Consider the following 14,812-nt stretch of genomic DNA (forward strand, 5'->3'; position numbering starts at 1 on the left):
GTAGATCAAATTTGTGCAGCCTCTTTCTAATGGTAGACTCGTGCACTTTGACATCAACAGTGGCAAGAGCTACCTGTAGGTCCCGTGATGACATTCTGGGGGTTCTTAGAGACTTCTTGCAGCATTTTGCGGTCTGCTCTCAGGGTGACCTTGCTGGGGCGGCCTGGCCTGAACAAGTTGGCAGTTGTTTGGAATTCTTCTCCTCTTGTAGATGATCTTCCGGACAGTCGAATGATTTATTTCAAATTGTTTGGAGATCTTTTTAAATCCCTTCCCAGACTAGTAGGCATCTATAACCTTCTTTCTGAAGGCCTCAGAGAGCTCTTCTGATCTAGGCATGGTGACGCCGCACACTTCAACAACAAAGAGCAAACCAAACGAAATGTCTGAGGTTTAAATAAGACAGGTTCCTCCAAGATCCTCTCCAACAATTTTCTAATCATTTGCACCTGAGCTGGTGCACCTGATTCTAATTTTAGATATTTGAAGTCGTGATAAATGTAGGGGTGTACTTACTTTTTCCACATGCGAAATTTGCATTTATGTTTATTTAAATTATACAATGGACTAGAAAATGTAAATGTTTCATGATATTTGTTATATTATATCACCTTTATCTATCAATATTGTCGAAATGAAGATCAAATAGCTGGATGTTGAAATATGTTGAAAAAGTCAAAACTTTACATGGGGTGTGTCGTGAAAATCAAGCTCAGACACGACTTGACCTCTGGGTAGGTTTAATATCATTTAGATCTGAAGTAACATCCTGTAAAAATACATTCATGCAACAGGCATTAAAATCAGAGTATTTCATGGGCAATGGTCGATTCCAACAAAGAGAACAATCAGCGCAGCATATAGGGGCGTACATACCATTCAAACTACAGGACTATGTCACAGTGAGTGCCGCTGGAGTGTACGTGCGCCCCGGTAGTCCCGGGTCTTATAGACGCCCCTTTTGTAGCGAGCACACCCTGGGTTCACCTTGGTATAATTTCACTACATTCTCCCCGCCGTTAGAACTATACTGCCGCATCGGCAGGTTGCAAGCAAGCGTCAGCAATAATCGAATGGGTCACGTCAATCCACGTCAGTCGGTCCACCCGTAGCGGTCGGGGCGGCAAACTTCCCTGCCAGTTCGTGTTCGGAATCGACCGGGTATGGCGTCTCCAAGCCTGGAGTCCCCCGCGTCGGAATAGCCGCCGGAGGTGGGTGTCGGAGGGGGTGCCCCAGCGCCTTCGGGCACGGGAGTGGGGAACGACGGAAGTAGCGGTGGTAGTTCCATAGGGGAAGCTTCAGTAGAGTCCATAGACTCGTAGACGGGTTCGTCGATATCCCTGTCGTCGTCCCCACATGGGGCGAGATGGCGTATGGAGACAGTAGACTCGCGGCCGTCCGCCGTTAACACGCGAGCATGCTCGGGATTAGCCTGGAGGACTTGCACCTTGTCAACAAGGGGGTCGTACTTGCTAGCGCGAACCGCTCATTTGAGATAGGCGGGCCCCGGTTCAGTGAGCCAGCTGGGTAAAGATTGGATACTGCCGGAGCTTCTAGGGTGGTGGAACAGTCGTTCGTGAGGAGTCTGGTTGGTGGCAGTACATAGGAGAGCCCGGATCGAGTTTAGAGTGGCAGGTAGCGACCACGCCCATTTATCGAGGCCTCGGCCGAGGGTCCAAAGGCTTAGCATGACGGCCCGCCATCTAATCCCATTAAAGCGTTCGATCTGCCCATTCGCTTGGGGCCGGTATGGGGTGGTGTAGTTCGAAGCGACATTATGCTGGAGCAAGTAGCCCCTCACCTCCTGGGACAGGAACACCGCACCCCAATCGGTATGCACGTAGGCCGGATACCCGAACATAGAAAACAAATTCTGCAGGCACCGAATAACCGTGGCGGCCGACATATCCCCGCACGTGTAAGCAAAGGGGAATCGTGAATACTCATCGACGATAGTGAGCAGATAGCGAGAGTTGCTCGACATTGGCAGTGGCCCTTTGAAGTCCATCGCCAAGCGCTCCCACGGTCTAGTAGCCCTAACGAGCGTCCCCATAGGAGGGTTGTAAAAACGCGGTTTGAGTTCCGCACAGATCGCGCAATCACAGCAGATGCGGTGGATGTCCTCAAGCGAGTACGGCAGATTTCCCTCGCGCACAAAATGCGCGAAACGCGTTACACCGGGATGACACATAGTGCCGTGCAAAGTGCGCAGCCCCATCCAAAGTGACAACCCCCGCGCAAGTGGCCGGCCTCGATAAGGCGTCGGCGACCAGGTTATCCTTCCCCGGGCGGTATTTGATGGTGTAGCAGAAGTCGGCGAGTTCGATATGCCAACGGGTGATTTTCTCATTCTTAATGCGCTGAGCATGTAAGGTGTCGTACATAAACGCAACGCTTTGTTGGTCCGTGACGATTTGGAAACACCGCCCAAGCAGATACGGCCGCCATCGCCGAATTGATTCGACGATTGCGTACGCTTCCTTTTCGACAGACGAATGCCTCCGCTCGGCGGAGGTGAGAGTCCGCGAGAAGAAAGCCACAGGGCGTCCCCCTTGGGAGAGTGTCGCCGCTATCGCATGATCTGAGGCATCACTCTCCAAAACGAAAGAGGCACTCTCGTCAATCATCGCGACAGCGGCGCCAGCGATGTCGGCTTTAAGGCCCTCGAAGGCCGCCATGGCGGCCGGGCCCATGGGGAATGTGTCACAGGCCACGAGGGGGCGGAGCTTCGCGGAGAAATTTTGCACCCACTTTGAATAGTGGGCGAACAGCCCAAGAGCGCGTTTCAGCGAAGCCCGATCGCTAGGCGGAGCCATATCGAGCAAAGGGCGCAGACGCTCCTTATCCGGAGAGACAGAGCCATGGGTCACGATGTACCCCAAAAGGTCTACCGTGCGTAGAGAGTAATGACACTTAGCTGCATTCATGGTTAGGCGATATTTCCGCGCGACCTCGAGGAAGTATTTCAGATTAGCGTCGTGATGCTCCTGGTCATACCCACAAACCGTAAGATTGTCCAGATAGACAAAGACATCGGTCAAGTTCTCCTTCGCAACGAGGTCATCCATAGCCCTCTGAAAGCAAGGGACTCCGTTAGTTACCCCAAAAGGGAGTCGGGTGAACTGGTACAACCACTGACCCGATTCAAAGGCTGTAAAGACTCGATCAGCCCTAGAGATGGGGACCTGATGATACGCACTACGCAGATCGAGAGTGCTATAAACAGAATACAGGGCCACCTGGCGTACCAGGGCGTCCATCCCCGGTAAGGGGTAGGCATCCAGCTGTGTAAAAGGATTAATCGTCTGCGAATAGTCGATTACCATGCGCCGGTGGTGGGCCTCACTCCGCACCACTAAGACTTGGGCCCGCCACGGTGACCTACTGGGTTCTATAATACCGTCCTTTAAGAGCAGGGCCGTTTCCTCCGCAATGAATTGCGCGTCTGCGCGAGAGTAGCGCCGCGATTTGACGGCTATACAGGGGTACAATCAGTGGTCAGGTTGGGGAACAGCGAGAGAGGCTCCATGTCCATTTGAGCGAGGGCGCACACAGCAAGCGTGTCCAGCCCACCGAAGTCTATTTCCAAACGTCCATGCCGCTTAAGGAAATCAAGTCCTAACAGAACGTCAGCACATAACGCAGGTAATACCATGAGATACACGTCCGGGAACGTGCGTCCCTTTATCACAAGTTTCAATCGACACGCCCCTTTTGTGCTCAACCGAAGTCCCTGAGAGGCCATGAAGATCCGGCGGGTTGTCCCGAGAACTGGCCACCCATGTTGATGCACTAGTCGCTGATCGATAAAACTATCCGTAGACCCCGTGTCAATCACGTGACAGTACTTACTTTTACACATGACAGTCTGTATATCCACCTAGCGCATATATATATTGTTACGGTCCGTGGTTAAGGATGTTGTTTGCCGAGCGGAGGCGCCGCGGCCGAACAGTTTTTTTCCCGACTAAACCCGATTCACCCAGACGTTGGCCGTATCGCGCCACAGCTACTCAATATGGAAAAGACTAAGACGACGAATGCAAAGAGGAAGAAGAAGAAGACGTACAGAAGAGTAACGGGGTTTATTATTATTTACACACACATAAGCAAAAAGAGCAGTCACGATTATTTACAGGTGACATGAAAACGCAGGTGACACAGTGAAAATTACTAGCTTATACGGACTTAATTACCTACCCAGGACAGCACGAACAAAACAAACTCACTTACGCAAATGGATGGAAGGGTAGGAATCGTTTGGAGGGATGAGCAGGTGGGATCACAGGGCACAGCGAGCGGGTCCACTCCGGGCACGAAGCGGGGAGCTGGCAGCTCCTTGTATTCGGCTTTACAGCGCACGCCGGCAGCTCCTTGTATTCGGCTTTACAGCGCACGCCGGCAGGGTCACTCGGCTGGTTGAAACGGGGCTGGTTGAAGCGGCTCTTTGTCAAAGGCTTTTCGTATCTCGCACGCAACAACGGTGCAACTCTCAACTCTCTTGGACCTCACAACCCAGCTCTCTCTTACGACCCAGCTCTTTCCTTTCCACCTCACCACACAGCTCAGCTCAGCCTTTCAGCTCATCTCTTGGACTCATCTGCTTGTCTCATGTAAAAGCTCCTCTCCTTTCTCAGCTCATCTGCGATCCGTTGGGGAACGTCCCGCAGCGGGTTATATAGGCCTCGCCCCTCAACCTTCGCGAACCTCCTTGATCTTTCTCTCCAAGTCCAACCCCTTGTTCGTGGTTGGTTGAGTGGGGCTGACTCACTCCTCCCCTCTCTGACGAGGTGGGGACCCGCCTTTCTTCCCCAACCCTGCCTCGTTGTCAATGGCGGCTTTGGAGGGGATGTAATTGGCAATCGAGGCTTGGCAATGACGAAAGGGGGAAATGGAGGTTTTTGGGAATGGGAATGAAGGGAATCTATCTCTTTCACCCGGTGCAATGGAGTGTCATTCTAGTGGAAGACAAGGCCTTACTCTAAAACACATAATAAGATATAAGCTACTGAACAAGGGTTTTATCGTGTCCTTCAATGTGGTGTTTCATGGAATTAACTACCGGGACGCCCTTTTTACCTTTACACAACTCCGGAGGCAGGAGGGGCCATAATCAACAATGTTACACAATCAAAAAAAATACCATCCTCATATCCGCAATATATATATACATATATATATTTTTTTTATTTATTATATATATATATATATATATATTTTATTTATATATATATATATATATATATATATATATATATATATATATATATATATACATACATATATATACATACACATTGTCGTGTCCCTGGGAATTAACACCCCTGGGTGACGGATGACCATTCGAGCTTTAACTCCAAGGCATACCCAAACTATCTCTTCAACACTATCTTCTGATTCTGCAACTATCTTCTGATTCTGCAACTGGACCAGACGGCATCAGACCACGGGTCCTAAAATCCTGCTCTGCCGCTCTATCTCACCCTCTCTCTGTACTTTTCACCCTCTCTTTTGCTCAAGGTCAGCTGCCAGCATCTTGGAAATCAGCAAACATTACCGCTTTACACAAAAAAGGTGCAAAAACAGATCCTTGCAACTACAGACCAATCAGCCTGCTTCCAATTATCAGCAAAGTCATGGAATCCATCATTGCTTCAGATATCAAATCCTTCCTCTTCTCCAATGGCTTGATCTCTGATCATCAATTTGGATTCAGACCAGGTCATTCTAATCTGGACATGTTGCTTCTGCTGTCTCAACAATGGATGGAGGTCCTCAATGCCAAACAGGAAATCAGAGCTGTCTCACTTGACATATCACGTGCCTTCGATACGGTCTGGCACCCAGCTCTGCTCACCAAACTCTCCTCCTATGGTATCCATGGAAATGTCCACTCATGGCTTGCGGACTTCCTCTCTGGTCATAGGCAACGTGTTGCCCTGAATGGATTTCTCTCATCTCCCCTTCCTGTTCTGGCTGGAGTTCCCCAAGGTAGTGTTCTGGGCCCTGTGCTATTTCTGGTCTTCATCAATGATCTCTCCGACTCTCTGGAAAATCCTCTCTATCTCTTTGCTGATGACTCCACTATCTGCCGCTTCATTCCTCATCCCTCAGATCGGCAGTCTAGCCTCCTCACTCTCTGCAGACCTGGACAAAATTACAGACTGGTCAAACAAGTGGGACATGTCTTTCAATCCTGACAAATCTCACACTCTTACAATGTCTCTCCGAAAGGACCGACTGGAAAACCCTCCCATCTACTTTCTCAACAATCCTCTCCAAGAAGTTCTGTCGCTCAAGCTTTTGGGTCTCACTATCTGCCATGATCTTTCTTGGGAAAACCACATTTCCAAGCTGGCCTCCAAAGCCAGTCGCCGACTGGGCATCCTCCGTCGTGAGAAGTCCTTCCTTGGCACACCTGAGCTCCTCACCACATACAAGGCTTTCATCCGCAGCTCAATGGAATACTGTTCCCCCCTCTGGGCTGGTGCTCCTGCCTCACACCTAGCTCGGCTTCACGCTGTTGAGGCCAAAGCTTTCAGAATCATTGGAATCTCCTGCGATGAAGTTAACTCCGAGGGCCTTTCACTCACTCACCGCAGGCAGGTAGGTGGTCTTTCTGTCTTCTACCGACTCCTCTCCGGCCTTGCTCCGCCAGCTCTCTCTGTGCTCTGTCCCCCCAATATTCCTTCAGGTCGCACAAGATCTGCCTGCAACCCTCTTATGGTTAAACTGCCGAAATCTCGGCTCTCTGCTCACCTTCACTCTTTCATTTCCCTTTTCTATCGCCTCTGGAACAAACTCCCCCACTCCCTTCAATCCCAGTCCTCCCTTCATTTCTTTAAAACAGCTGTTCACCACCATCTCTTATCTTCCCCCATTCAAAACCTTGATCTTTTCTACCCCCGCTAATTCACCCCAGAGTCCTTGCAGTGTTCATATGTTTTATACCTCTCCCACCTCCCCCCAAGTCCTCCCGATGTCCCTGCTCTCAAATGTTGTGTTTGTGTCCTTCCCCCTCTCTCCCCATCCTGTCTGCCGCTCCCCTTGTTTTTTTGTGTTTTGTGTGTCGGTTTGACTTTTTGTGTGATTAATGTTAGCTCTTTCACGAGCCTCGATCTTGTATAAAAAAATTTTAAAAACACGCGTGAGGTTGGAGCGAAACAAGGCTTACCTGCACGGGTTTCACTGGGGCGTCCTTGAACCCACGACAGATAAACAAGACAGACATTAATTGGGAAATGTACAAATAATGGGTTTAATGAAAATAAATGCCAGGGAACAAAGAAATGAATGTAAAACTAATTCCTAAAGTGAGATGTCTCCACACGGACTCATGAAACAGACACAGGGAGAAATAAAATAACGAAAGTAAAAATGTGTGTGGTGCGTTTGCCTGCTACTCTGTAGTCTCCTCCCATGGTCCACGAACCCCACCGGGTGCCGAACGGGTCCCTGAGTCATTGCGCGGGAAACTCACAATGGCGCGAACTGCGCCACTGCCAGCCGCCCATGCGAGGCAGCCAAAGCTCTCTCCTCCACCGTCCCATGCTCCACAAAGCGCTGAGGTCTCTAAGACGTACACGCCACGGAACACAGCCGTCACGAAGCCAGCACCCCCGGGATCAGAGAGAAAGATGCGTCCGCCTTTCCCCGCAGCCAGGAACAGAGAGAGAATGCGACCAGTTCGTAATGAAAACCCAGCGCAAGAGAGAAAATGAACCGTGACCATTTGCGATGTCAGCCATGAACCAAGAGAGAGAGAGAGTAAATGCAAACTGGCTCCATGACGGGATGAAAGCCAGGACCAAGAGAGAAAGATGGCAGCTGCTTCGCCTTTTTGTCCCTGGTCCTGGAAGGTTCGATGATGACGTCACGTGCGCACCAATCAGCGAGCGCCATCGCAGCAGTCCATTGCCCTGACCAATCATCACCTTTCGGGGCGGGGCCTCATTGCCCTTCTTGCTGTCCCTGGCGATGACTCGGCTGGTGGCGTCAATGGTAGTGTTCGAATGTTCAGATCCGGTCACTTTATTTAGTGTATATGCGGAATGCATGGCTGGTGTTGCGAGTGTCATAAGGAACGAAGGGAAAACCACAGAGGCAATATTTAAATACAGGGAAAGTTACCTTATGCCCTAACTAATTAGCATAGCTCCACCATTTGTATGGAGACAAATATACAACCTTACCAGACATGCGGCCTAACGGATTCCCTACTTAGTTACATGAAGGTTCTTCTTCTTCTTCCCAACATTCGGGGCACACTAATCTATACAATCTACCTGGAGTAAGGTATTTCATGAGCTATCCCCATAAACGTAACAATATATATATATATATAAACAGTACATACTGTATGTATGGGAAAAAAACAAAAATGGGAAAATTATTTTTGATTGAACAACAAAACAAAAAAAACCACAATACGACACCACAGGCCGTTGCACACAATTTATGCATACGCAGACTGGGAATCTCTGATGCAAGGTAACTGCAGTATTTGTGTAATTTATGAAGGAAAATGTCCCAGAATAAACAGAACTATTAAGCCATTGCTTGTAGCTGTTGAGCTACTAAAGCCTCATCTATCAGGCTGGAACAGATGAAAACTTCACAAAATGAGAGACATCTGTTGAGACTGCAGGGCAGACGGTGGTTAATGCATCTGTTGCAGGGTTTAACACAATACTTATTTTGTAACGTACTTCCTATATATACATGAGGGTGTGTTGAAAAGTAGTGCCTCCTATTCTTGTTCTCTAAGTCACGTAAATATATTTGAATGAAACAAAACAGTCCGCACATTAGTTCTTCCCGCCACTGGATGCAAAGCTTCCTTTTACGGATGGATTGCCCCAACGACATATTTTGACATTTCTGTCGGAAGTGACTGTGTGGCAATAGTAACGTTTGTATGGAGATGTCTATGTGTGAGGGAGTTGTACATTTATAGCGTGGGTTGCTGTAATTGAATGGAGATGTCCATGTGAGGGAGTTGTACATTTATAGTGTGGGTCGTTGTAATTGTATGGAGATGTCTATGTGGAAGGGAGCTGTACATTTGTAGTGTTGGTTGGTGTAATTGTGTATTTTATTTGTTGTGAGATTGACAGGGAAAAATGTCAAAATATGTTATTATGGCAATCCGGAAAAGAATTGTGGTGTCATATTTGTGCTGTCATTCCTACCTTGTTTGGTTGTTTTTTGGGAGTATTCCATCCCGACTTTTTTTTTCTTTTTTTTAATGTTTATCTTTTTCTTGATGTGTGTGTGTGTGTGTGTGTGTGTAATTATTATTATTTTTGTACCCAGGTGTTGCATCCTCATCTGTCCTACAAATGCTAGTTTGACTTTTAAATTACTTGATTGTTCGAGCCACTAATCGTCTCTGTGCTCAGAGGCATGACACATTCATAGGGGGCATGGCTTAACTTTCGGAACGTCCATTGGGCCATCTTGACCCCGTCACGTGACGTTATTACACATTTTATACTCTCTCCTCCACAAAAAATATATAATTTGAGATAAACGTAGTTAATTGTTTTCTCAAATCATTGTCTCACCGTATTTCTCAAGTTTTTTTTTTTTTTTATCATTCTTCATTATGATTTAACACACATAGATTTAACAAACGAGGTGACAGTAAAAAAAATTTTCATCATAAATACAAATTTTCTCCTTAAAAAAAAAACATCTTAGTTCTTCCCGTAACAAAAAACATCAACCACAAAATATTGTTCATCAATGGCATCTATTTATATGACCAAAAAGATGGGATTTTTAATGGTGCCAGGTCCGGATTGTGGGGACAAGAGGAGAGGGGGAACAAATGCATATTTTCATATTTTGATTATTTTCATATTCTGTAGAACAAAAGTACAGGTTAACCTTGAAACGCCCACATGTAAAATATTCCCCATGAGAAACCTTAAGCTCTCCAGCTGGCAGCATACGAGGGTCGTGTTCTGAAAGGTAACAACAGGAGTTTTGGCAAAATATTTCCTTTATTGTTCCGAGTTTATTTGCATAAATTTCAACATTTATTTGGGAACTAGCATTAACATTTGGATTTGATTGGCCAAATATTCCTGAATTATTACATCCCAAAGGAGTTGAACTATTTTTAAGTGAGATTACACTGCACGTACTGTGGCAAAATGATACTTGATTGAAAGGCATTTGTTGACCTCGTTATGGCTTTATGTCTCGGCCACATGAAACATCGGCCACTCGGCCACATGACCACACCTTTATGTCTCGACCGAGTCCACATGAAACACTACCTCGATTTGTTTTGAGCAAGGAGCAAACTTATTCAAGATTTAAACAAACAAAGCTGTAAATGCATCTCAGAATATCAATTGTTGGACGTTCCACCTTGCTCTCATGCACCTGTGTGTGCTAGGTATGCAATGGTTATAGCTACACCGCACCTGTGGTACTGCCGCAGCGGTGGACTCTTGTTTCAAGTCAAACTTTGAAGTTGGGATCCACTGCCCTAAAGTTCCTTTAGAATACGTGAGTGTGGATTGATATTGAACGAGCGTGAGGCCTTTTTAACGTGTTTGTTGTGTCAATGCTGAGGACCAGTGACTGTTCAAACCAGGATCTTAAGCCTCATCCTGATCATGCATTTTTTTTGTACTTTACTCACATTTTGGAATTTCTTTGAGGGTAAGGGTATTTATTGCCTTTTCTTGTTATTTGTTGCTTTTTTGTTTGTTATTTGTTGCTTTTTTTTCGTTATTTGTTGCTTTTTTGTAACAAACAGTGAAGTGTGTTCAATGAACACAGGAAGCAGGACAGCCACTTCCTCATAACCTCTGTCCGGGCCACGTGGACTAAAGCAATAAACGTAAAGCAGATGGCTTTCCTGCACATCCCGCTGACAAAGAGGAGCTGGAACCTGTGCTGCAGAGCGATCAAGGGACGGACGAGCAGACGAGACGACTCATTTAGTGGTCCTGTCGATGCGGGAAAAGATTTGTTCGTCCCGGGGGGAGTGGGAATCGTGATGCTTCGTGCAGCTCTGGTTAAGCTAGTTAATCCTTCATGAGATGACGGAACAGACGTGCCTGAAAATGTCGCAACCGAATTTGAAAACGAAATTGAGCAGCTTGATCAACAAGAGGATTCGTGGCAGTGCATTTCTCATTTCGCCATCTGCCCTCCTGCATGGAAGCACCGTTGGCGTATATCACCCTGTCCCTCACAATCTGTCGGGAGTTGGAGTGAAAGCTAAGTAAAGCTCCTGGGCCCTCCTGGCATCTCTTCAATTGAGTTTAATGACAATTGATGGGTCTAGTAGGAGCTCTCGGATCGCTGCGGGCATCAAGGCTGGCAGGTCGCAGTGAAAAGTGTCCCCTGTTCCACCTAAAGTATAATCTTGAGGAATGTATGATGACTTCCACTAGCTGAACATTTGCCCGGCATTCCGATGTCTGTTCCACCAAGCGTACATTTTCCAGGAACCGGCTTGATTGTGTCTGTGCTGTCAAAACGTCGTCTTTAACTTTCACTTATATCCTCACTTTATGGACCGTCGGTCTGAAACATGAGCTTAGACACGTAATGCCCTGAATTGAAACGCAGCCTGATTACATAATTTGTAGCCCTTCAGAGGACCACGCTCGACAGCTACAATAACTTAACTCAGCTGGACATGGCACTTAGATCCGTTTAGAAGTCTTAAGATGCATGATATTAAAGTGACTTAGTAGCTCTGTACCATCCAGACAATCAAAATTATTTTCCTGTTTCGACCCTCTGCCCCCTCCTCATCCCCCCCCGCCCCTTCTACCCCCTCCCCCCCACCCCCTTCCCAGTTTCTCCCTGGCACCCACGAGCAAGGACAGGGTACATCAGCTTCGAGAGGAGTTCCAGAGACGCGGACGGGAGGATATTCAGCAAACAAACGAACCACCACTTCCGGAGGTGAGTACACATAATGCATCGCTGACGAGTTACCATAATGTCCATTGAAAGTGATGCATGTCCGACCACATTGACACACGTACAAACCTCGCCTGAAGTTTTTTTTGAAGACCTCACTTTGTTTCCGCAATTAACCATGATTAAGAAGTTATTGGTGCAATGCAAAATGGACTCTCGTCATGTATGATTCCTTATTACCAAAAGTATTGGGATGACAAACTTGAAATTAAGCCTCCCAACATGCCTCAGTATATTTTCCCACAATGCAAAGCAGCATGTGCTTTATAAAGGTGTTTATTTTGGATGGGACGTGCAACAACACCAAGTACGTGACATTTCAGAAGACGCTCCACTCCCAGAGTTCTTGTATGTACCAAATCAAAACTGCAGGATAATTCAATTTTTAATTATTTTTTTTGATGTAGCACCATCCTCACAATTATATCTAGAGCCTCATTGTATTCACTTCCTGCTCACAAGCATCACTAAAGCCACCCTCAACCCAAGTTGGGGGTATGGGCATACTCGCGACACATGCCAAGTGTGGTTGGCGTATCTAAACTCGAGCAAATAAGACTGCACTTAAATTAAACTTGATATACCCAACAGCTCAACGTTGTCCGTGACAGTTACAGCACTCACAACTATTTTTTGGTTTACAAAAAGTCACCGAAATGTGCCACTAGAGGTAGTGTGGAAATGTCATTGGTCTAGTAGGAGCTCTCGGAGATCTTTTAACCACAAATTCATGATTACAACAATATAGATAATGACTATTCCCTCTCCTCCACCCTCTCCTCCACCCTCTCCTCCACCCTCTCCTCCATTCTCTCCTCCACCCTCTCCTCCACCCTCTCCTCCATCCTCTCCTCCACCCTCTCCTCCACCCTCTCCTCCACCATCTCCTCCACCCTCTCCTCCACCCTCTCCTCCACCCTCTCCTCCATCCTCTCCTCCACCATCTCCTCCACCATCTCCTCCATTCTCTCCTCCACCCTCTCCTCCACCCTCTCCTCCACCCTCTCCTCCACCATCTCCTCCACCCTCTCCTCCACCCTCTCCTCCGCCCTCTCCTCCACCCTCTCCTCCGCCCTCTCCTCCACCCTCTCCTCCACCCTCTCCTCCACCATCTCCTCCACCCTCTCCTCCACCCTCTCCTCCACCCTCTCCTCCATCCTCTCCTCCACCATCTCCTCCACCCTCTCCTCCACCCTCTCCTCCATTCTCTCCTCCACCCTCTCCTCCACCCTCTCCTCCACCATCTCCTCCACCCTCTCCTCCACCCTCTCCTCCGCCCTCTCCTCCACCATCTCCTCCACCATCTCCTCCACCCTCTCCTCCACCCTCTCCTCCGCCCTCTCCTCCACCATCTCCTCCACCCTCTTCCTCCAGATCTCCAGCAAATGTCTTTGACTTAAGTGACAGCGTTTCATAGTCATGCCTAGAGTGAAAACTAGTCTCATAGATGAAGGCTATAATTTATATATAATTTATCGACTTTAGCTCTTACACGAGCCTCGATCTTGTATACAAAAAAAAAAAAGGCTGATGTCGATCCGTGTCGGCAGACAGGTAGAACGATTGATGTAATGAACAGGACGTTAATTGAGCTATTTAAAACGCTGTGAGAGGCAAGAAGAATCTGACGTTTCCGGCACTAACCCTTCATCAGTGCAAAAGAGCCATGATGCTGTATTTAGCAGCTGTGGCAGTTGCTGCTGTCTTGTGACTTCTCAGAAAGCTGAAAAACTCCATGACCCAAAAGAGTATGGAGGTTTCCTTTGCGGTGATTTGTGCATCAGAGAGAAATGAACCCGTTAATATGACATGAATGTTTGAAACTGATTCGTTGAGATGGGGCACAACAGTCCGGTTCCACATGTAATTTCCTTTAGGTTTTGTGGAGATTTGTATCCTTTTACATTTTTTTTAAAGTTTGAGACCTGAGTCTGAAAACCAATGTTTCCATAAGATTCGAAAAATTTTGATTTCAAATTTGACTTTATTTGAAAAAATAAAAATCAAATCGAATGGAAACGTTGTTTTTTGGGTTCAGAACTTCTCGAAGTTTTCAAAAACGTAAATGGTTTCAAATCTCCACAAAATTGGAACAAACCTCTTAAAATCCTGACGTACTGTACTTTACTATCAGTGAGTGAGTGATGCAGGTTTCATAATATAAAGAGTTGTTACCTCCGCCACCAAAGGTGGATGGAGGTTATGTTTTCACCCCTGTCTGTCTGTCTGTCTGTTTGTGAACACAATATCTCAAAAAGTTGTGGATGGATTCAGACGAAATTTGGCAGGGATGTAGCGTATGTGACAAGGACGAACTGATTAGGTTTTGGTGAAGGTCGGGATTCGGATCCGGCTACTAGAATTTGTAAAGTGATTCTTCACCATTGGGAGATCGGGCCAAAAACGATACATAGCAGGATATCTCTAAAAGGTGTCGATGGATTTGGACGAAACTTGGTGGAGAGGTTGGGTGTCTCACAAGGCCAATTCGATTAGATTTTGGTGAAGGTCTCAATATGGATTCGGATATGAGGATTATTTAATTTTTAAGTGATTCTTCACTATTGGGAGATAGGGCCAAAAACGATACATCGCAGGATATCTCAAAAAGTTATGGATGGATTCGGACGAAACTTGTTGGACCGGTTGTGTGTGTGACAAGGAAGTATCGATTAAATTTTGGTGAAGATCCGGATCCAGATCCAGCTCGTATAATTTTTTAAGTGATTCTTCACTCGTGAGTAATGTGGCCAACCAGGTGGAGGTATGCTCTCTACTGAGTGCCGTTCTAGTTTTTAAATATGTTAATATAACATTTTTAACAATATAACATATGTTAATAAAAATTTTTTTTTTT

The 14,812-nt window shown here is 46.7% G+C and overlaps 1 protein-coding gene across 2 annotated transcripts in view; it reads left to right on the forward strand.

The window, feature by feature from the left end:
• Window positions 1–14,812, forward strand: part of PARD3B (par-3 family cell polarity regulator beta) — a 257,615-nt gene that overhangs the window by 236,167 nt on the left and 6,636 nt on the right. For both annotated transcript variants that reach the window (XM_068122712.2, XM_068122711.2), the window contains one exon: window positions 11,829–11,937. In XM_068122712.2, coding sequence (XP_067978813.2) covers window positions 11,829–11,937 — 109 coding nt within the window. The remainder of the gene's footprint in view (window positions 1–11,828; window positions 11,938–14,812) is intronic.

The sequence above is a fragment of the Myxine glutinosa genome, chromosome 7, assembly GCF_964187855.1.
Source record: "Myxine glutinosa chromosome 7, kmMyxGlut1.1, whole genome shotgun sequence".
Classification (NCBI taxonomy): Eukaryota; Metazoa; Chordata; class Myxini; order Myxiniformes; family Myxinidae; genus Myxine; species Myxine glutinosa.